At 46.0% G+C, this 27,389-nt stretch overlaps 1 protein-coding gene across 1 annotated transcript in view; it reads left to right on the forward strand.

The window, feature by feature from the left end:
• The window catches only part of THSD7A (thrombospondin type 1 domain containing 7A), a 1,031,465-nt gene that overhangs the window by 701,248 nt on the left and 302,828 nt on the right, over positions 1–27,389 (forward strand). The window contains exon 8 of the mRNA XM_078663785.1: positions 16,912–17,146. Coding sequence (XP_078519911.1) covers positions 16,912–17,146 — 235 coding nt within the window. The remainder of the gene's footprint in view (positions 1–16,911; positions 17,147–27,389) is intronic.

The raw sequence follows: 27,389 nt of genomic DNA on the forward strand, positions 1-27,389 counted from the left end.
TTGGAAGTCAGTGTAGTTTCTTGAGATGAGGCCTGAGGTAGGTCCTTCTGGGGAGGTTGAGTAGGCACAGGGTCAGAGCTGATTTGCATATAGCCAGTGTCTAACCCAGGTTGGTGTGGAGTGCAAACAAACAATGGATTTAGGCCCAGATCCTTGTACTGGGGTGAATGTATGACATTGTTCTACATTCTGTCCATCAACTGTGTTTTTTGCAATTTTCACCCCGAGTGGGCTGGGTATTCTCAGACGTGAGTCCCAGGCTCTCCACACCACTGGAGTCAAGCTATCCAGGCTGATGAAGGCTGATATCCAGAAACCGGTCCTTGGATGCTTGATTCCGGTCTGGGAAAGACATGGCTTGGTAGTTCGGACTTGACTGTTCCCATGAGGCACAGGGTCAGAGCTGATTTGCATATAGCCAGTGTCTAACCCAGGGTGGTGTGGAGTGCAAAAAAAACGATGGATTTAGACCCAGATCCTTGTACTGGGGTGAATGTATGACATTGTTCTACATTCTGTCCATCAACTGTGTTTTTTGCGAGGTTGAGTATGAACCTTGCCGCTGAGTTCTTTATTGTCTGGAGTCTCTTCAGGAGGTGTGGGGGTAATCCCTACTTAGAGTGTGTTACTGTAGTCTAGTCTACTGATGATAAGGGCCTGCTGGTGTTATTAGTAATTAGGTACAAACTACGGAATCTATATGATCTCAATGCAAATCAATGTAAAATATCACTGGCAACTAAAACTGAACCTTAATCTAGTCAAAAGTCAGAACCTAATGCGATCCAGCATAAGGCAAATGAGAAACAAGAAGCATATGTCCACAGAACTGGTCAGTAAATTATCAGATAATGACCAGGGAACATATATATATAGTTCATGTCAAATAATGGCTTTAACGTGAAATCTGCCTTTAGGTGAGTTTGGAAAGAAATCCTGACAGACAGAGGAATTGTGCAGTGTGTGATGACAAGGAAAGTCATGGTAGTATTGACATTCTCCCTAATTCTAATGAATACACTGTGCTATGCCTTACACAGGAAATAATACTTCATTCAAAATATAAAACAACACATCTGTTTAGTTAAAGGAAGGGGCCTCAGTTGTATACGTAAATCTATTGGCTCGAGGTACATCAGAAACCGAAGACATTACATTCTGATACATTTTACAAAGCAAGCAAGACCATAAAACTAACTGAATTTCGTACTAATAAGTAAACAATAAATGTAACATCTGAGCTCTGTGGTGCACAGGCAGGGAGAGAAAAGATGAGATTCTTTCAAGCACTGAAAACCACAGGCATTAGAAATGTGCAAATTGGAAACATCAGTAGCCCAAGGCCCACTAATGCTAAGTTAAAAGATTCTCATTATATTACACACAATTAAAAAACAGTGCATTGATGACTCTTCCGTATTAATTAAATCGTAGAATTATATAGTGTGGAATATGTGCGATTTTCCATCTTTGTGAGGTTGTTCAAACTAACAAAGTATGCATACGCTAAATTAAACAGGTTATAGACCAACCTAATTAGGGAAAGAAAAGACAAGCTATGTAGAGAGGAAGGGTGGGGCATGAGAGACATTATTACCTGTGGTAATAATATCTCTCATGTATTCGGTACAGTCCACATGATTATTTTCAGGAGCATAGAGTAGCTCTAATTATGTAGACGGAAGCAAACCACGCCCTCAGTCCCAAAGATAATTTTGCATAATTCATAAATGCTCATATTGTGGGGTGCAAACATTTTGACCCTTTTAATCTGCTTAAATATGCCAAGGGAAAATTGTAGGGCTGCGGTAATCACGGCATTACTTAGAATACTGATGTCTGAACACACAGTCATTTGTGTGGAGATTAGAATTCCCCCCTTCCCCCTGAGCAACGTCTCATTGCTCATGTTTTATCTCTGCTGATAGGTCAGCTCTTCTGTCAAGGATTCAGCTGCTTATCTTGTCCTCTGTTAAAATAGTGTCCCCTCCATTTTAGAGGAACCTTAGGTTCAATGGGACTGTCCTGTCACATTTAAGTGCAAATTTACAAAACATAAACTGTAAATACCCGCTGCTGCTGTGTTGATGAACACACAGGCTGCCTAGTGCCTCAAGGTGTGTTCCTGATGATTGAATCTCAAGATAGCAAGGCAACACAGTCCAAGGCTTACTGAGGGGGTATTGTGGGCAAGACCGTCAAGACTAAGTTGACTCTATAAAGTAATGCCCAGTTAGTGTTTTACATTGCAAAGAGAAATCACTTTGATACATATATAAAACTAAAAACTACAGATAAAATTCAGATGAGGAAAAGAAACTAGAGCTTACTAGCACCTACTTGACTGAGGCTCAAGTTAAAGAATGCCCTTGGTACTGTAAAGAAGACACAGACATTAGTATGTTAAAGAATATAAAATAACCCTCTATTGTGGTGTTCAACAGGTTAACATGAGAGAGGGCACCTTAACACCCATTTGTATATGTTTTTCAATGATTTCTTGATGTGAAACAAGATAAGACACCCTCCTTCGAGTTTGAGGTTTGGCACACAATGCAAAGTTAACACAGTCTAAAACGTTTTTCACACAGTGTAACTTACCTTTCTGTGGAGTTGAACACAAGGTTTAAAATATGAAGTACCACAAATGAATGCAAAAAATCTTATTAGAGCTCTGTATCACAAGCTCCTTCATCCACATTGCTCTAAGTAATAATAAAAACCAGACCAGAAGGTGTTCTACTGAAGTTTCATCAGAGTGCTCTAATGAGCAACTAGAGCACTAACATTCTGTATTCATGACGGCAGTGTGTCACACCTGAACGCCATCTTGATGTGTATGGCATACAAATTAAAGTTAGTAATTTAAAATGCTGATTTTCTATAAATTGTTAAATATATTCATCATCAAAGTTAGAAAGAAAGCCTGGTATGTAGAGGGAACAATAAGCGTCCAGCACCTGCAGCAGCCTTTCAGGTGACTTCCCCAGTGTTCTGCAGCTTCACCACAGAGTTTTAATGAGCAACTTGAGCGGTAACATTTGAAAACACTCGAAAACTAGTGAGTGGATTAGCAATAGATGAAACAAACGCACTTTCTTGAGTGAAGTTCAGTGTGTTCACTGAGTCTGTGAGCTCTTGCCACATGACCACCTTCTCAGCTCCCCTGAGGGTGTGTGGAGGCAGACCATGTGGCTCCCTTAGGTGATCTACAACACGTTGGATTAAAAGATCGCTTCCTTCTCAATGAAGTTCATTTTCTTCTTCAGTTTGTGGGCTGTGTCCTATAGGCTGGAGCTTGTGTCTGTTGTCTGCAAGGGCATGCAGTGGAAGTGGAAGAAAGCAGGGCCAGGGTGTTCGGCAATATTTATGTGCTTGATGGGTTAATTTTTGTGTAAGGGGGTGCACATTTGTTGGCCTACTACGGAGTGGAACTCTCCGCACAATTTGTTGAATAGCATCTATGGTGAAGATTTCCAGAAAGGGTAGGTAGAAATTGACTGAGTGATGTTCATACAAAAGTTGGGGCTACTTTTTTGAGAGATGATTAGTCCTAACCATTGAATGTTTCAACTTGGAAATAGCATATGGATCACTGAAACAAAAGCCTGAACACAATGAGCTTCATTACATATAAAATATGAACCTGTTACCCATGCTTACACTGTGTGCTCTGTAGCATGCTTAGTATCTCCAGCAATTACCCTAACCTTCTAAGCTGTCGTAAAATGCAGTCTGTGTTAAACTAAGTACAACCTGAACATCTTTACTATAACTTTTTATCTTGTTGTCAAATGCTTGGGGAGCGGAGTCTTTTTATAATAAATGATGCATAAGTTGCCTTTTATTCACCCTAGTCCCGATAGCATGGCCCACCTTTGCTCACTTTAGCCACAGCTATAGGCTCCTGTAGTATATGTATGCCATTTCCATCACTGTTTTCCCCAGTTATTATGTAATATCGCACTTAGAGTTGAACCTTGTTGAATTCCAAATAGGAGTAATTTGAGGAACTTTTGACCTAAGCGTACCCAGGCAAAATCCATTGCTTGTGCTTGAGCCACACTTCATAAACTTCATTTTGTTTATCTGTTGATTTTACATCCGTTACATTTCAATCCTACTAATACTAATATTTATTTATTTGTACGAATTCTGCAAGAGAATGGAATCTTACATTTTCTATAGACTTAATAGCCAGGTTTCCAAGTAAGACTAGAGCGCAGAGCCAGTTCAGACCTTCAGTATCCCAGTGTTCCTTCAGTGTGGACCTGTATTACTGACAGCTTCCACCTTTGCTTTGAATTGTATTCTGTCTGAGTCTCTTTGGGTCATGTCTTAAGGCTTCATTAAAAGTAGATTGAGGGTGTCATCATGCTGCCTGCGCATATATGATCCATTCTAGCCGCTTGCAGCGACTAGTAATGAGTGACTTTTTACCCTCTCTTATAATAGCAATGACTTCCCTGGGTTCCTCCATTTATTTTTGTAATTAGGGGCTTGTGCTTTCCACCGAAAGGTCACAGGGTGTATTACAAATGGTAATTTATGAATCATTATTTAGAATTTCATCCGTTTATCTAAGTAATTAGGTAAATCTCAGTGGCTGAAGTATGGTCTTTTAATCCGTTGATACCTTTTTTCCATACCTCTTGACAACTGTCTTCCACTGTTTCTTTGAATTGATATTTTGACAAGGAGCTCTCCATTATATCATCATAATTTTGAAAAGAAATGATTTAGAAATGGGTGTAACTTATGCAGTTTCAAATGTATCATTTTACTTCACTTGTTTGCGGACTCGTTCACACCTGTGGACTTTTGTAGGAATGACCAAAATAGGTCATCTGTGCTGCTTGGCTATGTGAAAACCTAGTAAGATAAATGCAGTTTAGTATACTAGTGATAATAACACGTTTTATAGTACCTAAGGCTGCACATTAAAGTGCTGCTGTTACTATCAGTCAGTTAAATGTAACTCGAGTCAATTTATCGAGCCCGGTAGGATAACACGCTGAGATGACCGTGCCGGGTCTCCAGCTCGTGACTTGCAGGGCACACGCACATACCACCATCAAGGTCATGATTGGGGTGCCCAGAACAATGTTCCGACAGGAAACTGCAAGTTTCCCGCTGTTTCCTGGCACATTATTATCAGGTGGATGTATGACATTACAACGCATGCTTTTACCACGCATGCCTTTACAACGCGGTTTTTACAATGTAATGTAATGTAATGTAATGTAAAAATTACTTATAAAGCGCGACATACACCGGACGGTTTCTTGGCGCTGTTCACTGTATTCGGCGGGAGGCAGAGGGGGGGGGAGAGAAAAGCTTATGAATAAACACTACGGAAGAGGTGGGTTTTAAGGAGAGACCTAAATTGAGGGTGGGAGTGAGAGAGTCTAAGTTCCAATGGAAGAGAGTTCCAGAATGAGGGGGCCAAAAAAGAAAATCTGAGACCTCCATGTTTTTTGCACCTGTATCTGGGTACCTGGAGGAGTGCTAGGTCAGAGGATCAGAGGTGTCTGGAGGGGACATAGCGATATAGGAGGGAAGAGATGAAGGAAGGGCTGATCCCGGCCAAAGATTTATGAGTAAGGCAGCCTAGTTTGAACTTGCAGCGCTCTGAAACAGGAAGCCAATGAAGGGCTTTGAGCAGAGGGTGGACGTGATGATGTTTGGGTTGATGATAGATTAGGCGAGCTGCCTGGTTCTGTATCAGCTGCAGTCGTTTGATCTGATATTGAGGGATACCTACATACAAAGCGTTAGCATAGTCGATCCGAGAGATGACTAGGGCCAACAATGCCAGAGTGAGGGCTTCGGTGGTCAGGAAGTGGGCTATTTTTCGGATCTTCCTAAGCTGAAAAAAGCAAGAAGACACAGTGGCATTTATCTGATGTTTCATAGAGAGATCATGGGAGATGTAAACCCCCAAGCTTTTCACTTTGTCAGCAGGGTGGGGAGGGGGGCCAAGTGAGAGGGGCCAGAAGGTGGAGTTCTAGGGGTTGGATGGGCCTCCGACCAGAACGAGCTCCGTCTTGTCGGGATTAAGTTTAAGGTGGTGGGTGCCCATCCAACTACTGATATGGCAGAGGGTGGATTGGAAATTTTTGGCCGCTTCGTCAGAGGGGTCAAGATTGAAAACGAGCTGAATGTCGTCTGCATAGTTAAATGCGGAGACATTCCTTCCCCGGAGGGAGCGGATCAGAGGGGTGAGGTACAAATTAAAAAGAAGTGGTGACAAGGACGAGCCCTGTGGAACACCGCAGGTAAGCATCCTTCTGTCAGCCGAAAACTGGGAGAGTCGGACGGATTGGTGGCGGTTGGTTAGAAAGGAACGAACCCAGTTAAGGGCCGTCCCACCGATGCCCGCTTCTTTGACACGGTCGACCAAGATGGTGTGGCCTGCCTTTACAACGCATAGTGCTTTGGGGCGCTGGATAGTGAGTAGTTTAATTTACTATTCCAACTCCAGTCCCCGTGGATAGTAGGGAAGGTGTTGGATAGTAAATTAAACCTATTCCCTATCCTAGAGCACCACCCAGCGCAATGCGTTGTAATGGTTTGTGTTGTAAAAGTTGCGTCGTAAATGCACTGCGTGGTAAAAGTTGCGTTGTAAAGGATGTTTCCCTTATCGGGTTCTCAAACCCGGGCCCGGTACTTTTGGCCCAGTGCTGGGTGGGCGCCATGTTTCTCCAGTCACTGCCTCCACATGCCAACATCGAGAGGGGAGTAGAAAAACTGAAGAAGGCACCCCAGCGAAAGAAGAACGATTTCTCCCCTCCGCTGCCCCATGCCCCTCTTTTACCCTATCAGGGCAAAAGAAAAACGCCCCCATAACAAGCAGGTGATAAATGCCTGTGGATTTGGGCCTTTTATTTTCCAGGAAGGAGTAAAAACATGCAGAAATGGGCCCGGTATATTAGCTAGTTCGTATGTTATTCCCTATCCTACGGGAAACAACTCGTACCCTTCAAGGGTCTGAAAACTTGGCTGTTTAGAGGGTAGGTCCAAGCTAATCTTACACAATCCCATTGTTCCGAAGGTAGCGCCTAGACACCTCCGGGTATATGAAGCGCTCTATAAATGCCTCATTTCATTTTGAGGAGAGATACCCGTTAAACTAATTTCGGCCCTGGTATCGCATTACGGAGTTAACACGGACGTCAGAATGAGGTCCCAGGAACTTATACCAGCAACCCTTCCTCAATATCTACTTACTAGCAGCCCGTCCCGACGTTGTCCAGGTAGGCTTTGTTAGAGTACTCACCAGCATCGCCGCTCCTCCCCCAGCAGCATCGACGCTCCTCCCCGCCGCTCCTCCACGCGCTGGGCACTCCAGCATGTCCGGTGTCGGTCCCGCGCCGCCGCTCCTCCCTGCCGCTCCTCCCCGCGCTGGGCAGTACATTAGCTGGGCACTTGAGCATGTCGGGTGTGGGTCCCTTGCTCCTTCCAGCGCTCCTGTCCGGACCACGAACAGCGCGTTTCCGTAACACCCTGCCCACAAGCCATTGCGCCGACGCATCGCTACGCTGTAGCATGTCCACATCTTGCCCCTCTTAATGTTAACGCCCATATCTCCTCGCATACGCTCTAATACTGTTTTGTTTTGTACTGTTTTTTACCGTGAAGTGTGCACTGCGCTGTAATCCTGTTTGGTTTACCTGTTGTAATACAGTTTGGTTTACCAGTATCTCCTGCATCGTGGACAATGTTAACGCCCACATCTTGCCCCTCTCAATGTTAACGCCCACATGTAATGCCCACATATCCTTGCATCGTGGACGATGTTAATGCCCACATCTTGCCCCTCTCAATGTTAACGCCCACATGTAACGCCCACATATCCTTGCATCGTGGACAATTTATTTATTTATTTATGGATTTGTAACGCGCCGGAATCACACCCGAAGGTGTATCTCCGCGCAGTGCTGTAGAAGGATACAGGTCCAGGCTGGCGCTAATACTGAAATAAAGTTGTCTTAAGACTTTTCCTGAAGGCTTGATGGCTAGAGCACTGTCTGAGGGAGAGGGGGAGGTTGTTCCACAGACGCGGACCCATAACAGAAAGAGCGCGACCTCCCTGTCTGGTCTTGTTATGTCGGGGAATCTGTAGTAGCAGCTGATTACTGGACCTTAAGTTACGGGAGGGGCGATGATGGACAAATTTTTCGGCCAAATAGTGCGGCCCTAGGTTATGGAGACTCTTGTGCACCCCACAGCAGGTCTTAAATTCCACCCGTTTCCGGATAGGGAGCCAGTGGAGCAGTTTAAGAAGGGGCCGAGATGGTGTTCTGGGGGGGGCATTTGTCACCAGGCGTGCCGCGGTATTCTGTACAACTTGAAGTTTGTTCAGCACTCCTTCATTGGCCGCTAAAAGTAGGCCATTGCAATAGTCCAGGCGGCTCAATACGAGGGCCTGGACCAAGGTCTTCCTTGTGCTGTCAGGGAGAAGAGGAAACACTTTCCGAAGGAGGCTGATGACATGAAAGCAGGACCCCACCGTGATGTTGGCATGGTGTGCGAGAGTGAGGTCCTGGTCCAGACGGACCCCCAGATTTTTCACCACCTGTTTAGGGGAGGGGGCCTCTCCCAGACTTGTAGGCCACCAGTCAGGGGTCCACAGGATTTTTGCCTCCCCGAACAGCATGACTTCCGACTTTAATGTTAACGCCCACATCTTGCCAGATTAACGCCCACATCTTTTCACACGCCCACAAGGGACTACTTTACCACTGAGGGCGCCCCCCCTTTTTAATGTATATGGTGTTCATATATATAGCCTATGTCCATCTCCTGGACCTCCCCTTTCCAACGCTGTATTGGGTGTTGTGATTGGTGGTGTACTTTTTGAGTTTACCCGCCTCAAAGGTTCCAAGTTCTTGCTTTATAATAGTAGTATAGATTAAACATATTTTACTTTCTAGACTTGCACTTCCAAAGATTTTCATTTACTTAACTGTCTGCGTTCTCATTTGAATGAAGCACATACACATTTAGACTCTACCGTTATAAAACTACGATGAAAAAAAAGTACTTTCTTTTTTACATGATGGTTGGTGGCACTTGTCCCTGGAGCACTGTGCGTTTTGTCAGTCTCTATAGCAGAATTTATGAGCTGTTTAAACCCAGGAGCTAGGCTACTTAGGGAAATTAAGTCTAATATTTCTACCATTTTCTCTGCCTGTGTCTCATTCTCAAACTCTTTTCTTGTTAAAGTCGAATGGCAATAAAGCAAATGATATTTCAGCCTGTCACCTCAGGCACAAGGCAGCAGTGAAAGAGCGTGGATCTCATTCAGTCCATTGAGTTAATGTCACTCTCTGCATTTGCCACATTTATTTAGATTTAATTAGTGTTTTCACTCATCTCTCATTTGTAAAGTCTGACATTTTATCCCCCCAGAATGAAAACAATTAATTTAAGTGCTTTTGATATGAGTGCACGGCGTGCTCTGGACAGGCACTCACTGTACTTTCTTCGCCTGCCTGCTTCTGTACAGAACTATGCTGCCATTAATCTGGAAGTGAAGGTCTGGGATGCTCTGTCCTATCAGACACACGATCCTAGAACCAGAGGTTTGATTCTGAATACAGCTTCAGGCAAAGATAGACGACCCCATGACTAATTTATGTAACTGGTCGACACCTTTTTGACCCTGTGCTCAGGTCATTATCAAAATTCCTTCAATTACATTTTTTGAAAGATGACACTGTACCTCAAATGAGTGACAGAAGACCAACATCTGTCTAGATATTTTTACTTGACGTGGGAGAGCTTAGGGCCTCATTTACAAGAGAAATGCGCCGGAGGGTCACTTTTAATGATGCTCCGGTGGCCCAGGCCTCTCAATCATATCTACGATGCCACGCAAAGCCGCCCTGCGTGACTTTTCATGGCCTGGTAGATATGGATTAGGGCAATGGAGCGCAAGTCTCTGTGTTGCCTCACACTGCTTCAGGGAGGCGTGCCATGGGTGTTGCAGTGGGTGTTCCCAAGCATCGCCCATGGATTTTGTCACATTACATAGAAATAGGAAAAAGCCTCCATTTTTTTTTTTTGCAGGAAAGTTCCCTTTCTGCACAAAAATAATCCTTCTAACAAGGCGGACACCCTTCCACCATTGTGCAAGGGTGCCAGCATTGGCACAAGGCAGCCATTTGTGCGACAGCACAGTGAAAGAGGACAGGGATGTGCTGTATCTCATAGATACGGATTCAGCACATTTCTGCAATTTTCTTTTAACGCAGTGCAGTGCAGTGCAGAAAAGTGACTTACTGCACTACCCTGTGTCAAAATCTTGTAAATGAGACCCGGAAAAAGTTGTTGTTTAATGCAAATTCTGTAAGTTCAGTTGTCATCATAAAGTGTGATCGGTAACCTACTGACTTCATGTAGAAAAAGACCCCCAATGCCTTTAAACCTTTATTATGTTCTGTACAAGTGTATAAACTAGTGACACCCATAGTTTCAAATACAGTAACGGCCAGTGTTAGGGCATAGTGGCGGGCGGGGTTGGGAGCAGGGGTGGGGGCAGGAGGGCTGAGAAAAAAGAAGAAAAAGAAGGTAAAAAAAGAACTTACCTGTCTCCCACTGCATTGCGCTTTTCTTCTCCTCTCGTGGCTCCACTGCAGGAAGAGGCGCCCAGCCTCCCCTGCGGCCAATCCTGTTGCTGATCTCATGCATGAGAGCAGCATCAGGATTGGCCTGAACGCCCTCGATTTGCGCTCCCAGGAAGACTAGGAGCCTCTGCCTGCTGTCTCCTACCCAGCAACGCAGCTCGGGTCGGAGACAGCTTCCCTGCGCATGTGGGTTTGGCCTTCCTTAGACTGCCGGCCAAACCCACATGTGCACTGATAGCAGTGCCCACCACTCCCCATTGTGACAGCCCCCTCAATGGCCTGGCCCCCAGGACACAGTACTAAGAAGTTGAAATTAAACAATAATAAACCTTTTTTATTATCATTTTATAGTGTTCCTCCCATGACATATTTATCCTTTGCAGAGCTTCCAAAAAAGAAACAGACGTAATTTTCTTATTTTTATTAGAACCTGTCGGACTGTTTAGTTCTCATTCACTACTACATTATTCTAAACTTGAGATGATGCTAGTACCGCGTAACTCCACCCTTTTTAGGGAATCTGATCTCTTGTTGCAGGCCCCTCTGTTGAGTCGACTAATGCATTTTTTCGCATAGGTATAGACTCTGTCTGACTTTTAATCTCTTTCATCCCATTGAAATGTAGTCCTCTTTCTTTTCCTTAGCTCCTCTTGGTATTTGTCCATGAAATGATCAGGGATGTCATAGTTATTTTTGGTATTCACAGAACTGTCAAGTAAGTCTATTTCTTTTATATTATTAAGTATTTTCGTTATCTCTTTACTTACGTGGACCTCGGCCAGATCCATCAACATTTCAGTCATATCTCTTGATGTCTGATTAAGTGTCTGCTCCCATCTCGCTGGTCACTCTTCCTCAAGGCCATCAACCTCTGGAAAAATAGTTACTTTAAGAACTCTAGGAATGCGATTTATTTCTAAGAAGTGTTTTTTAGTGTCATAGAACCCCATCACTTATCTTACTTCCTCTTCTGGGGGTCCTCTAATTTTAAAAACATTTCTATTACGCTCTAGTATTAGGTCATGTTCAAGTCTATTGGATCCACTAAACTCTTGACTTGAACATGAATAATTGGCTAGTGTTTCCCAATTAAAAATCAAATAAAAGTGAATTATACTGGACATCCATATAAGCACTCATTATTTTGAAATATCTCTCATATAGCCATTGACCTCGGATGAAGTCTTTCAACAGTGCGTAACGTTTCCAAAATTTCCTTTCATTGCTGGTACCAAGACACAAAATGGTCAAAACAGAGACTCTGGACATTCAAGGCGAATTATTTTGGGACTATTTTGCCTCTTAACCCTCAGGAAGACAGGGACATGAAAATGCATGACGCCTCACCTCTGTCAGCAAGCAAATGGAATAGAGTTTAGATATGTGTCCTTACCTCATTTTGCTGTTTCCTCTACGTTCCTTCTGAAGAAGCACTCGGAAGCAGCCACCAGGTTGAACCATTGCTTTGCAGAAATAAAAAAGCATTGGCATAGCCAATAGATCTGACCTTAGGAACCTTGTAAATGTTTAGCCAAGCACCATATTATTATTGGGTGCTATCCCGCCAGGGATTGAAGAGCTATATAATTACTGCACACTGGGACATGCAGTCAGATTCAGGAATACATGCTTTTAACGCACAAGATATGCTCCCAGGAATTCTGTAAGGCCCAAAAATACTAGGGTCTTCCCTTTCAAGATAGACGCTGCTTTGCCCTGCTCCTGGTTCTGATACACAACTAATGAAGACATAATAGAAGCCACATTAATTATGGTGTAATGCCCAGAGAACCAGTACCGAATAGCATAGGCCTCAACAAAAATAAGAAGGGCAAAAGGAAAGCATATCTGAGGGGCTTCCCACAGGGTAGCAACTTCCCTTCCCTCACTACTCGGGCAGAATGCACAGGCAGTGCACAAGGAGCCAATATTAAGGTAATACAGTCCGATCAATGCCCATGCTCAGGAGGCTGCACAAGTAAATTATCTAGAACTACTCAAAGTAGAGAGGCTTGGCACCCTTTATGCACGCTGCACTTACCTACTCTGGGAGCACATTAATTCATGTCAGAGTTCATATAAAACACATGACCAAAGTTCAGACAGGGTTGTGGCCAAACAATTGAGTGCAATAGACTAAAGATTACCAGTCAGACCAACAAAGGAGGTCAAACTTGCTCCTCAGTCTTGACTCAGCCTAGGTTTTGCAAAGGCTGTGTGAGATGAATGTGTAAAGCGTTCTCTCCTCAAGAGTCTCACCTAATAGCACCTCGAATACCTTACAATGTTCAAGTGCAACCAATCTTGGGAGAGGGGTTGGACTAACGGCTAGGGAGGTCGACCTGGAATCTGGGGAACTGGGTTCGAGTCTCAGCAATGACGCTGAACATCCTGTGATTCTGGGCAAATCAGTTAATTTCCCTGTGCCTAACAAAAATGAATGTGTGTCCTCAGGTAACATTACTGGTGCTATCTAAAGCGCTCTGATACCTGATTGGGTCAAGTTTGCGCTGTATAAAACTGCAAAAAAACAAAACCCTGATTCGGGTCAAGTTTGCGCTATATAAAACTCTGCAAACAAAATAATAAAATCGAGCTAAGGCAGCCCTGGAAAAACAGGTTCTGAGGGTATGTTTATTTAGTCTGCAGGCACTGCAGCGTTTAGGCAAGGCAGACTGGGTACACAATAGTTTTTCCTGGTCCTATCTGGATGCCACAAAGTCAATTATTGTCCGCACTCTGGAAGTGTAGGTCTAGGGGTGGTCTAGGCCCAGAGGTTTCTGTCGGCAGCGAAGAAAGCTGACTAATTGACTTCGGGGGAAAACGTCCATTCTGAACAGTGTTGGTCAATTGCGCACTTCACAGTAAAGAAGCCCCCTCGGGTGATTTCAGGAGTACTCTCTTGGAATGCTCCACCTGTAAATATTGCCGTTTAACTCCAGAAGCCATATTGCAGAAATATTGCACTGGGGCCACCAAAACAAATACAGTGAATGCCCCTGTTACTGGCAATGCGGCTTTCCAAATAAGTAGGCCATTCCTACTGTGTGATCAGGCTTGAGGTTAAGGCTGCGGTACTGTAATGCAGTAAGTTATAAAAAAAAACAGACTAGCCAAGTCGGTTTAGATTAGATGGCCAACTGCTCGCCTCTGCGGGTGGGGGTGACGGACGAGTATCATTTTACCAGTTTATCACTGTGGTGATGAATACAGACCCAACCAGACAGACATAAGTTTAATCGCTTACTTACACTAAACTACCTTTGTGTTTTGTGATTTAAAAGCTATATAAAAAGAAAATTAAACATGTACTATCCCATTCTTATGACTTCGATCGATATGTGTGAGTTGTTTCAACTTACGACCCTATTACAGGCATTGTCTCCTACTGAATGCACGGTCCACGCGGATTTGCTGGGCTGATGGAAGCTGGCAAGTTATAGCATTTGCAGCACCATGCTTTGGCGGAGCCTCACCTTAGTACTTTTTAAATCACAGTAGCACAGTTTTGTCTTTATAACGCCTTTCATTAGCATGGAGTTCTCTGCCCGCTCCGCTCTGAAGGGCCAGCTCTGGCAGAGAGCTAGCAATAACAGCAAGGCAGCTCGCCAAGTGAGAACCAGAAAATGGTGGTTTGCAAACTAAAATAGGACATTCATGCAGCTCATTTGTCTTGCCTAGAAATACCAGGAAACAATGGCTGTGCCAGACAGGGCCGGACTGGGAACCAAAAACGGCCCTGGCAAAGTGTTCGCCCCCATGGGGGGGGGGGGGGGGATGGGGGGGCGGTACGGGGTTCCGCCAAGCTTCTGGCCAGGGCCGGTTTTCTGCCGATTTTGTTACAGGGACGATTTTACAGCTAGGCTGCAAAAACGGCCCCCAGGGGCCCAAAACCGTCCCCCACCTGTGCAGCGCACCGGGTATTGCCCGGTGCCCGCTACGGCCAGTCCGGTCCCGCTGCCAGAGCAGACCTACATGCTGCCTACCTGTTGTCGTGCGGCATGCCGTGCACAAAGCTGAGTCCACAAGGGTTAGGCAGAGTACCAGGAGCTCGATTACTGGATCAAATGGAGCCACACATTCACTCTTTGGCCTCTCTGGGGCGAGATCGGAGCTCCTTCAGAACGCTGCTCCTGCGCTGGCTTCTCTGATGCAATCGCATCTAAGGGGTGAGCGAGGGGAGGCAATGAGTCTGATGGTGCAATCCACCTTTCGTGGCTTCACTTCCTGTCGTGATGTCAGCTTTCCCCCCACTTCTTTTTTTAGGACTTGTGCCCTGGGCACAGACCATTGCATCCAAAGTTGTTGCACATAATGGCCTACAAATTACATATTTGTTAAAAGTGAGCGGTACACACTCATGCAATAGGACAGCCCATAATATTAAGAGCGGTGGGAGGATGGATAGTTGGGGGAATGCATACTTAGCGAGTGCTGGGAAGAGGGAGGGTTGCGGTAATGAGGGTGAAATACCACTATTTTCCGCTACATTCGGCGTCAGCTGGGAACCGGACAACGGTACAATGGGGTGCAGTGCTTTGTTTAACTGATGCACCACCATTACTTTCACTTTCTCTCGTAGAGCAACGAAGGCTAAAAGTGATGGACAGGAGAGAGGCGGGGGAGGGGTTGGAACTAATGGATGGACTCATCAGCTGCACTCCTAGATCAGCATTGCACGTAGGGCTTGCGTGGGCGTTGCTGCTCGCACCCGTGGCAATACTCCATAGGAGGGAACGCAAAAGCAAATCCAAAGCGTGGGAGGAGTCAGACCTCACAAAGTACAGGAACAGGTTGCCGCTGTATAGGCTCGACCTACAAATACAATACAACAAGGAAAAGTGGTCCTCTTACATGAAGTTTGCAACAGTGAAAAGAGTTGTGCAGCTGGACCTTGTTGCATGTGTTGTGCGTGTATTATAGAGAATGAGTCAAACAGATTCTGATAATGTTCATATTGCATTAAGACTTTTGCAAGCGAACAAAAATGGAGGAAACCGATGAGTAACCATTGCAAAAAATACTTGCATTCATGGTATATAATGTTTGTAAGTAAATCAAGCCCATTTAAAACCTTTCTTTAAATAAGGGGCAATTTCATTTGACATTAATTTTGTACTTATTTATATGTCCGCTTGCTGCATTTTTGCCCTAATAAAAATCTTTAAAAAATAATTTTCCTTGATAGGTTAAATGCACAAATGTTGTTCTCTTCTTTCCCTATTGTGCAAGCTAAAAAAAAAAGCAAAAACGTAACTATTCCCTAAGGGGTAATATACGGTATAATGCACTTTAAATGCCAATTGTGCCATCGTGCAATACTTCTAAAGATAAAAATGCTATATTTTCTGCAACAAGTGCAAAATCGCTACAAAAACACAGACTGTCAGAAGGATCGAACCGTACTGCGTCATAATTCACCATGATTGTAAATACCGTAAAATTATATCCCATGTCGATTCTCCCTTTTCTGTGTGTTTAAACTGTACAGGAGATTTGCTGGCCCTCAGACCCTTGTTGTAGTAACACATGTAATATGTACTATTTTTCGATGCCTTTGCTTTTGAGTTGAACTACCAATTACACTTGAAGCACAGTAAAATGTACCCTCGATTTACTAAACACCGTTGACAGAATCTTTGTTCATCCAGTCCCTTGTTTTGAATTATTTTTCGTAGAGGCCGGTTGCCATCTTTTGGAACTCAATAAAGTGAGAGTCACAGAATTGGGTAAAATTGAACAAATCTCTATTTCAGCATTCAAAGCCTGATTCCGAGTGCCCATGTAAATCCAAGATGGGTGCAAATGGCAATTTGTACCCAAATTAGGATTAAAAGAGGAGTTTTTGGTTACTTTTCAAATTTATCCAGGTGATTCCAGTTTTGCAATTCGGAACAGGGAAAAACGTGCTTGATTACCAGGATATCCTATAGTCTGGTGAATAGAAATCAGAATGGGTAATTCTGCACCCTGTGGTATCCGTATTTACCATGTGTAGGACTACCGCCCCAAATACTGGAACATCCGCAATGAAGGTCTATGAAAGTCTATGAAGCTACCATGTAGGATGCTGAAATCACCCTCTAAACCATCTAAACCACAACTATATCCTGCATTACAGGTGGGCATCTTCAAATGATTACAATTGTGGCATAATCCTGACACAGGAAAGTAGGATTTGTATCATGCTAAATGAATATTAATGATTACTGATAGAATGCAGATTCACTTTCATCATTCTCTGGACATGTTATTGACATGTCACATCATATTGTTGTAGGTGGATCTCAGTGTCCAAACAGCAGCGCTTTGCAGGAGATGCGCCCTTGCAATGAGCACCCTTGTACCGTGTACCACTGGCAAACTGGTCCATGGGGCCAGTGCATAGAGGATGTCTCGGTGTCAGCCTTCAACTCGTCCACCAGCTGGAATGGTGAAGCCACGTGCTCCGTTGGGATGCAGACAAGAAAGGTCATCTGCGTCAGGGTCAACGTGGGACAAGTGGGCCCCAAAAAGTAAGTCGTTTTAAGCTTTAAATTTACTTAATGCTATGTCCTTAAATTTTGTTGTCTTTCATGAATGTCCACAACCAACCCATTGTCTATACACTGATTTTACTATAGAGACTTCTCAGAGTAATTAGAAAAATAAGAGAACTAGCCAGCAGTCATTAATCTCCAACAAGCTCTTTGAAATCACTTTTATACCTGGTTTATGCATGCTCAATTTGGAGTTGAATCATTAAGCCCTGCAAATGTCTTCAGCTGACATTACGAGAATGTCAAAAATTGATCATCCCTAGGTGTAACTTTTTGTCGTGGTAAATAATGATCACTTAAGGCCCAGCACTCATCAGGTACGCCTTGTGCTCCACTTGTTTATGTCCCGCAGAATGGGGAAAAACATACAAGTAGTACACGTTATTCTCAATTCGAGGTGTGCAAATTGTAGATATGTTCTATTTGCCTGCATTATTTGCACCTTCTGAAAATCGTGCAGGCACTTGTCCCTATATTATCCTGGGTTGTAATCTGGCTTTGGATGCAAACTGGAGTTTGCTTCCAAATCGGGATATGCAAGATTCTTCTAATGAAGGGCGTTTGAGTCCTATAAATGTGTTGCCGAGGTTGCCCCAGAGGCTGATTGGTAAGTGACACTTTTTCACGGGTTAGCTAAATGAACCCATTTAAAAATTCAGTGAAAAAAAAAGATTACACTAGGGTAATGTGTAAACCACGAAAAACATGTTTTGTTTATGATCATAACAAAAGGACACAATTGCAGGTCTACTGGTCTCGAGCCTGCTTGTTCATAGCCACCCTTCCTTTCCTTTGCAAGAATAGCCTATATCTGTTCTTCTGTGGGCTAGGGGCCAGATGTAGGTAGGTCGGTAACGGCCGAAAATCGGTATTTTCGTCCGTTACCGACCGGTATATGGGTGACAGGTATGTAGGGGGCAATATGTTAACGAATCGGTAAAATTACCGATTCGGTAAAATAAAAAATCGGTAAATTTACCGATTCTGAGGCACCGAGATGTAGGTGTGGACTCTTCAGAGTCCCAGAGGCCTTACAGAATCGGTATTTTACCATCAAATCCAATTTGATGGTAAAATACCGATTCCGGTGTGCATGCACATGTGTGCATGCACACCTATGCCATGTGACAGGCAGACCTGCCGTTAGGGCAGGTATGCCTGCCACATGGCACCCGAGCCTGTTTTGAGGGTGCCAGAGGGTGTCAAAGTGACACCCCCTGCACCCTTGTGCAAATCGGTATTTACCGATTCGGTAAATACCGAATCGGTAATGCCCATTCATTCCTATGGGCTTCAAAGCCCATAGGAATGAATGGGCATGACCAATTCGGTATTTACCGAATCGGTAAATACCGAATTCTTCAGAATCGGTATTCTAGCACATCTGGAATACCTACATATCCACCCCTTAGATTTACCGATTTTTAATTACCGAATCGGTAAAATTCGGTAATTAAAAATCGGTAAATCTATTTTACCTACATCTGGGCCTAAATTCCCTTATATGGGCATTACCCTGTACATTCTCAGGAAGGCGTCCTTTTTCCTTTTTTATTGCATGATAAATATAGCAAATGCTTAAAATGTTTAAGATGAGCTGTAGATGTGTTGATCTGAGTCCCCCATTAGGAATATTCGGCTCTCCACTAATCAGTCGAGAATGGTCAATATCTGTTATCCACAGTTCACTCAAACTTACAATGAAACATGCATGGTAGGTTGACTTGAAAATCCAATTCCAATTGTTTTCCACAGTAAACATGGGATATGACGTCATGAATCCAAACCAAGGCCATACTGTCACTATTTTCCACAAATTCAGACGCCGTATGTTTCACTATTACATGTGGAAGCCCCTGAATGTGCACATGCATGTCTATTTTCTGCATGTTTGATTTTTTCCTATTCGTGCAAGTCACAATTGTACAATGGTACATTTATTTAGTTAATTGCCCAATATTCTTTGGTCTTGCTCGGTGACAGAAATATTATACCTACACCGGCACACTGGCAAACAAATTATGTTCCTTCAATTTGCAATAATTGCTCAAAGTATAATTAGAAATGCACTATCAATTTTCACAAAACAGCTGCCGAATCCTTCTCTTAGCTGAACAAACTTTAAAAATTCACAAACACTGCGCTGATTAGAAAACATAGTCACTGCACCCCCACTAGTAAGTATTGTAGATCTGCTAAAAATATAGCAGCCTGTTTCCTGCCATGTAGTCAAATTCCCCCCCCCCCGTCAATTGATGATGTCACTAAAAAAGGGCCCCCTCTGCAACTTTTATAATTCATGGAAAAGCATCAAGCTCTAGCTGACACTGCTAATCCTTAAGGAGATTAAAATGTGTATGGTTGTAAACTGAATTTAATGTCTGCTTTTTTATGTCACAAAACCCCTCAAAAGAAGTGTCTGGAATCTCTTTTTTATCTCAGCAAATAAGTCTTTGCTTAGCAACAGGTACAGCAAATAAGCACTTATGATTCCTTACATTAGAAGATAATGAGGACAGGTCACAAGATGACTGTACAAACAGGAAGGACAGGTAGAATAAGAAATCACTTTTCGACCAACAAGCAGGCCAGAAACTGTATGGTTAGGGTGTCCAGACCTATATAGTCTGCTTGTTTGATATGTGGAAACCATCAAGCACTATGGAGCAACCGCATCTGCACCTTTCTAGATTCAACGACAATCCACTAAATTGTGAACAACGATAATCTCAGAAGGAGTGCAGGGGGGGTACTACCCTATTATTCCTCTTCCAGGTGGACCTGCTAGCAGATGCTATATTTCTAAAAGTTTTGCCTTCCATGAAGATCTGAGCTAGTGATGGTTACTAGGTGAGTTGGCATTTTTCCATCCAAAAGGGCTGCAGCCATAGTTGACATGATCTGAAGTAGCAGCCTGGTTGACAAAAAAGACCCACTAAGATTTGGTGGCGTCCTATGTAGGACTGACTACTTGCCTAAAACACAGGAGCCCATGAAGAAGGCTTCCTTGCTCTCACCACTCCAGTCCCTTAACCCCTTCGCTGCGAAGGTAATTCCCCCCACGGTGTGGTCTGCGGCGCCGCCGCGCTCGTGACTAGCCCAGCTCGTCATTTTATTTATTTGATTTATATAGCGCATTATAACCCAGGGGTCTCTAAGCGCTTTGTCAGGGTCCGCATGGCGGTTCAGAAAGATACAGCTGGTCACGAATCAGGGGCAAACCCACGCTTGCTGAAAGAGCACAGTTTTTAATTTCTTTCGGAAGGGCAGCAGCTTGGTTTCTTTCCGCAGTTCCAGTGGCAATTTATTCAAGAGAGCTGGGAGTGTGTACGAGAAAGCACGACCTCCCACAGTAGCCAGTCTACAGCGTGATTGAACAAGGAGGGTAGCTTCTGCAGATCTTAACGCCCTACCCGGCCTGTAGAGAGTCAGGCGTGATTTCATGTAGCTTGGTGCCCTACCATAAAGGGCTTTATGGACTATGCACAGCCCCTTGAACATTAGCCTTTGCTTGACTGGCAGCCAGTGTAGTTCACGCAAGAGGGGGGATGCATGCGTGTTCCTCGGCTTTTTAAAGATGAGTCTCGCAGCGTCATTCATGACAACCTGCATTTTATTAAGGAGTTTTTGCGTTAATCCTATATACAACTAGTTGCCACAATCCAGCCTGGCTAGAATCATAGCAGAGACCGCACTCCTCAAGGTGGAGAAGGATAGCAACGAGGCGACTTTCCTGAGTTGTCGGAGAAGGCCGACACAGGTGCCGACTACAGCCGTAACTTGTTTTTTCATGGACAATTTACCGTCTACATGGATGCCCAGGCTTTTGACCACTGCCGCCTATTCCGGGGGCATACCCAGCTCCCTAGGCCAAAATTGATCATTCCATGGGTTGCCAGCGATGGTAATAGGCAACACCTCGGTCTCATCCGGATTGATCTTTAGGGAATTCCTGGACATCCAGTTGGCTGTGCTTCTCAGAATTTTTTGCAGTCTTGCGAAGGCATCCTGGCCATCATCCAGTTGGATGATGATTTGGGTGTCATCCGCATAGTTATACACCTGGCAGTCCATTTGGTTGAGCTTTAGAATCAGAGGCTGTAGGTAGATATTGAACAGAAGGGGTGACAGAGCAGACCCTTGCGGTACTCCGCAGGTGATCGATGTTGCGGTGGAAAACAGGTCACCAAGTTGCACTCTCTGCATCCTCCCTTGAAGAATGGATGTGAACCATGCAAGTGCTGTGCCCTGAATGCCAAACTCCCTCATCCGCGACAATAGTTGTTTATGACACACAGTGTCAAATGCCGCGGAGAGGTCCAACAGCACCAGGGCACCCGGAGTTTTCTTGTCTGCTCTGTTCCTCAGTTCATCTACAATCGACAGCATGACAAGCTCCGTGCTATGATTAGCACGAAAGCCTGCCTGATTCGGCTCTAATAGGACGTTACTTTCCAGGTGCTCCGACAGAGTAGTGAGAACGTGTTGCTCCAGCACTTTCGCCAGGAATGGTAGCTGGGAGATTGGTCTGAAATTTTTCAGACATTTCACGTCCGCCCCCGTTTTTTTCAGCAGGGGGATCAGCCGGGCTTCTTTGAAGGAAAGAGGCACTTGTCCTACCTGTAAAGATAGGTTTAGGGGGCTCAGCACATCTTCCTCTATACCAGGGAGTGCCAGTTTGAACACTTCAGGTGGGCACGGATCATACCTGGAGCCCGACTTGACCCGCCCCATAAGAGAAGACAGCCTCTCCCTTGTAATCAAGGGTAAGTCAGTTAATGGGGTTATCACTGGCATTCTAGCTGGCATAACCTGCGGCGGGCAGTCAATCTGGGTGGTCGCCGTGATTTCAGCCACAAGGTCTGTAATTTTGTTAGTAAAAAAGTCCTGGAAGTTTTGGCAGTCTTCCTGAATAAACTCCGGAGTCTGTTCCTTATTTTTCCTAAGCTCCGTGAGGACTCGGAAGACTTCTTTCTGGGGATTCGTGGCAGTTGCAATCCTCTCCTCAAAAAACTCGGACTTCCTTGCTATGATCACCTGCTTATAGCTAGTAAGTGCCTGTATATATCGGCTCCGGGAGTCGGAACTGTAGTCCTTGCGCCAGGCTCTTTCCAGTTTCCGTAGCCCCCGTTTCTTCTCTCTAAGTGGTTCATTATACCCTGGGGCCCCTAGGCCTCTATCCACTAGGTTCAGCCTACGGATTGGTACCACCCGATCCACGGCCTTCGTAAGTTTATCCATAAGTTCCCTACAAAGGACCTCTGGATTATCCGTCCGGTTATTAAAAGGGGGATTAGTTCGAAGTAGATTTACCATTTTATCTCCATCAATGTTTTTCCACTTCCTGACCGTCTTCCACCCACCCCTGTTCGTTGTTGTTTGTTTGTCCACTAGTAACTCACCTCTCACCAAATGGTGATCGGACCATACGCACGACTGAGCCGTTACCGCACCTTGCGTAGGGACTGTCATCCAGACCAAGTCAAGGGTGTGTCCCTTGATGTGGGTCGGGCCCTTCACTTGTTGGACCAAATCTAATGATATTAGCGCCTCCTCAATCTGTAGCGCTTGACCTTCTTTCGGGACTTTTTCCCAGTGGTAGTTAAAGTCACCCATTATGACTACTTTATCGTACCTAGAGCGAATGTCCTGGACCATTCTCAGGAAAAAATCTGGGAAATCCGGCAATGCCCACGGGGGGCGATAAACTAGTAGAATACTCAGGCAGTCTGCCCCCAGCTTCAGCTTAACACCCATCACCTCCGCACCAGCCAGACTTTCGGTCAAAAACCTTTCGCCCTGTAGGCGTGAGCTGTACAGAAGGGCTACACCTCCCCCTCTCCTGGCTTCTGTTCTGTTATAGCAGACTGCCGAAAACTCTGCTGGAAGAGAAGCTACGAGATCCGGCATTGACGAGTCTTCTAGCCACGTTTCTGTTATTCCTAAGAGATCCAATTCACCTTCTTCCAGAAGAGTGAAAACCTCTAGGTGATGACGTTGAAGGGAGCGTGTGTTGAGGAGACCATAACGCAGGCCTCGGACCTTAGGCGCGTCCTTCCGACCTGGATAGGAACTCGGGACTTTCAATAATCCTTCCTGTCTAAGTATAGTAGCACATCCCTGGCTGATGGCAATGTTGCCGGAATTCATAGCCCCTAACTCAACGCTAGTGTAGATGACACGCGGGCCAGGGGTCGTGGCCCCAGGTCCCGTATGGTCACGGATGGGCACAGATAAGCTCGCCACTGGCGAGCCTCCGGCGTGCCCATGGCGCGCCCGCTGCGCGCGTGCGCTGCGGGCTTGCATGGGGCCGGTTTAAATAGCCTCGAGCGTGCGAGGTCGTCAGGCAGCAACTAGCCTGTAAACCAAGCTGGCGTCCCGGCCCGGCACTTCCTCCCCCAAGATGGCTCCCACCCCAAGGTAGCAACTAACGACCCGCTAAACAGCGGTGCAGTTAACTTTTTATGTGCCAGTATGTCCTACCACAGACCCGGCAATATACAGAGCCCAGAAACTAAATTAAAAAAAAGTCGCGTTAAAAGCCCTGTACTCGCGCTAGTCCAGCAGCGTTAAAAGAATTCACCAGCACCCTTCAAATCGCGGCGCTTACCTAGCAGGGAGAGACCCTAAAGTAATCAACTTAAATAGCCTCGAGCGTGTGAGGTCGTCAGGCAGCAACGAGCCTGTAAACCAAGATGGCGTCCCGACCCGGCACTTCCTCCCCCAAGATGGCTCCCACCCCAAGGTAGCAACTAACGACCCGCTAAACAGCGGTGCAGTTAACTTTTTATGTGCAAGTATGTCCTACCACAAACCCGGCAATATACAGAGCCCAGAAACTAAATTAAGAAATAGTCGCGTTAAAAGCGCTGTACTCGCGCTAGTCCAGCAGCGTTAAAAGAATTCACCAGCACCCTTCAAATTGCGGCGCTTACCTACCATGACTCACAGTGGAGCTGTGCTCATGACGAGCTGGGCTCGTCACCGACCCGCCCACTGACTAATTCTCCCAAACAGGCGGGGAATTAGTGGTGCGTGGACGGGCCGCGGCCATTAGGACGAGCTCAGCTCGTCATGAGCACAGCTCCACTGTGACTCATGACGAGTTGAGCTCTCCATGAGCACTGAAGGAGTTAAAATATTCAGGAGAATCTAAGGCATGATACAGAGATCGTTCATCAGGTGAAAACAATAGAGCCCCGGTGCAAGACTTCAGGAGCACTCTCTGTATCCGGCTCAGCTGAAAAGGAATTGCATTGCAAATGATGTGAAGCACTATGGAGTAAATCCCATGGGGGTTGGCATACTTGGGGCATGGGTCATGGTCAGCAGATGAGCTCATAGGTAAATCATCTGTCTCTGTGCCGAAAACCATACAGAGATCCAAGAAGGGGAGGCTGTATGTGTTGTTATACATTTGTTAAGCTATGCCAAATTATATTATACTATCCAGCCGGAGGGAGTGGTCCCCCAAACTGATGGTGGCTTGATGTGCGACGATGCGAAGTTCACAGTCCCGGTCAAAAGGAAGTTCCTGAGAGAGGTCACGGAGCCCAACGTCGCATTTGAAGTCGTCGAACCATTCTGGTAAGTCTCACAATAAAAAGAAGTCAAAGCATGCTTCAACTTCACCTCATCCTTTAGCCGATAAGATGAGGGAGCATCAGCTATTGAGGTCTGGCTCTCTGATTGAGCCAGGCTCTGGGCTGCTCCACGCCTCCACGAGTTTCTGGGAGCTTGATCGAACACTGCCCAATTGCATGAATTTTATGAGGCCATGCACCTCATCTTTAGGTGGCCCTTTCGCTCTGGTATGTCTTTGGGCCACACAGGTTCAGGAGGGGCCCCTACTGGATCCACGCTGGTGGCTCCAGTCCTGGGCCCAGTTGAGCCCAAGAGGTCCACAAATGGATCTGGATTGGTGCCAATCATGTCACCTTGACCTTCCTTGGTGCCGTTCCCAAGGCCGACACTTTGGCGCCACAGACGCTCCCCAGCAGCGACATATCTATTATCATCTCCAACTCCAACAAGCATTGGCAGAGCCAATAGGTCTCACATTTGGGACCTTATAAGTGTTTAGCCATGCAACAGTTGATGTTGTTGCACCAAGGATATTCTGTTGCTTAACTAAATACTGATAGGGTCCAAAAAACGAGACCTATTGGCTATGCCAATGCTTGTTTGTTTTTTGTTGCTGTTTTGTTTAAGTTGCCAGATCTACAATAGTTGGACATGGTTTTTGTTAACAGTTCTTTGCATCAAATAAACTTGTTTTTATTGCTCTGAATGTTGTTTCCATTCTGGTTGTAGGAAGCAGTCATTCCCGGGGGTGTGGGGGCTGCCTAGCTATGCGCATGTGCCAAACTTTTCTAATTAGAAAAAGCCTGGTGCAGGCACAATTTACAAGTGTGTAGAGAGTGAGCCCCAGGCAGCATGACTCACTCACACAGGAGTTCATACGCTCCACCTGCATACTCAGCATGATTTAAGGAAACTCGACCCACTCCCTCCCAGGCATCAAGCACATATTTACCAAGAAACTCTGATAAGAGCCTGCCTGCTGGACTGATGGCTGGTGGTGTGTGTACCTGGTGAAAGCGTGCACTGATGGCTGGTAGTGAGTGTGTCTGGTGAAAGCATGCACTGACAGCTGGTGGTGTATGCCTGGTGGAAGCATGCACTGTCGGCTGGTGGTGTGTGCCTGGTGGAAGTGTATACTGACAGCTGGTGGTGTGTGTGCCTGGTGGAATTGTGCACTGACGGCTGGTGGTGTGTGTGCCTGGTGGAAGAGTGCACTGACGGCTGGTGGTGTGGGTGCCTGGTGGAAGTGTGCACTGATGGCTGGTGGTGTGTGTGTGCCTGGTGGAAGCATACACTGACGGCTGGTGGTGTGTGTGCTTGGTGGAAAAGAATGCACTAATGGCTGGTGGTGTGTGTGCCTGGTGGATAAGCATGGACTGACGGCTGGTGGTCGAAAAGCGTGCACTGCCAGCTAGTGGTGGGTGTGCCTGGTGGAAGTGTGCACTGACAGGTGGTCGGGTGTGTGCCTGGTGGAAGCATGCACTGACGGCTGGGGGGGGGTGTGCCTAGTGGAAGCGTGCACTAACGCTGGTGGAGTGTGTGCCTGGTGGAAGCGTGCACTGACAGCTGGTGGTGGGTGTGCCTGGTGGAAGCGTGCACTGACGGCTGGTGGGGTGTGTGCCTGGTGGAACCGTGCACTGATGGCTGGTGGTGTGTGTGCCTGGTGGAAGCGTGCACTGACGGCTGGTGGTGTGTGTGCCTGGTGGAAAAGTGTACACTGACGGCTGGTGGTGTGTGTGCCTGGTGGATAAGCCTGCACTGATGGCTGGTGGTGTGTGTGCCTGGTGGAAGCGTGCACTGACGGCTGGTGGTGGGTGTGCCTGGTGGAAGCATGCACTGACGGCTGGTGGGGTGTGTGCCTGGTGGAAGCGTGCACTGATGGCTGGTGGTGTGTGTGCGCCTGGTGGAAGCATGCACTGACAGCTGGTGGTGTGTGTGCATGGTGGAAAAACATGCACTGAGGGCTGGTGGTGTGTGTGCCTGGTGGGAAAGCCTGCACTGATGGCTGATGGTGTGTGTGCCCGGTGGAAAAGTGTGCACTGACGGCTGGTGGTGTGTGTGCCTGGTGGAAAAGTGTGCACTGACGGCTGGTGTTGTGTGTGCCCGGTGGAAGCGTGCACTGACAACTGGTGGTGTGTGTGCCTGGTGGAAGCATGTGCTGACAGCTGGTGGTGTGTGCCTGGTGAAAAAGCATGCACCGAAGGCTGGTGGTGTGTGTGTGCCTGGTGGAAGCATGTACTGATGGCTAGTGGTGTGTGTGCCTGGTGAAAATGCACTGAAGGCTGGTGTTGTGTGTGTGTGCCTGGTGGAAGCGTGCACTGACAGCTGGGGGTGTGTGTGCAAGGTGGAAGCGTGCACTGCCAACTGGTGGTGTGTGTGCCTGGTGGAAGCATGTGCTGACAGCTGGTGGTGTGTGAGCCTGGTGAAAAAGCATGCACTGAAGGCTGGTGGTGTGTGTGTGCCTGGTGGAAGCGTGCACTGATGGCTGGGGGTGTGTGTGCGCCTGGTGGAAGTGTGCACTGACAGCTGGTGGTGTGTGTGTCTGATGGAAGCGTGCACTGATGGCTGGTGGTGTGTGTGCCTGGTTGAAGCGTGGACTGATGGCTGGTGGGGTGCGTGCCTGGTGGAAGCATGC

This window comes from Lissotriton helveticus, chromosome 10, assembly GCF_964261635.1.
Source record: "Lissotriton helveticus chromosome 10, aLisHel1.1, whole genome shotgun sequence".
NCBI lineage: Eukaryota > Metazoa > Chordata > Amphibia > Caudata > Salamandridae > Lissotriton > Lissotriton helveticus.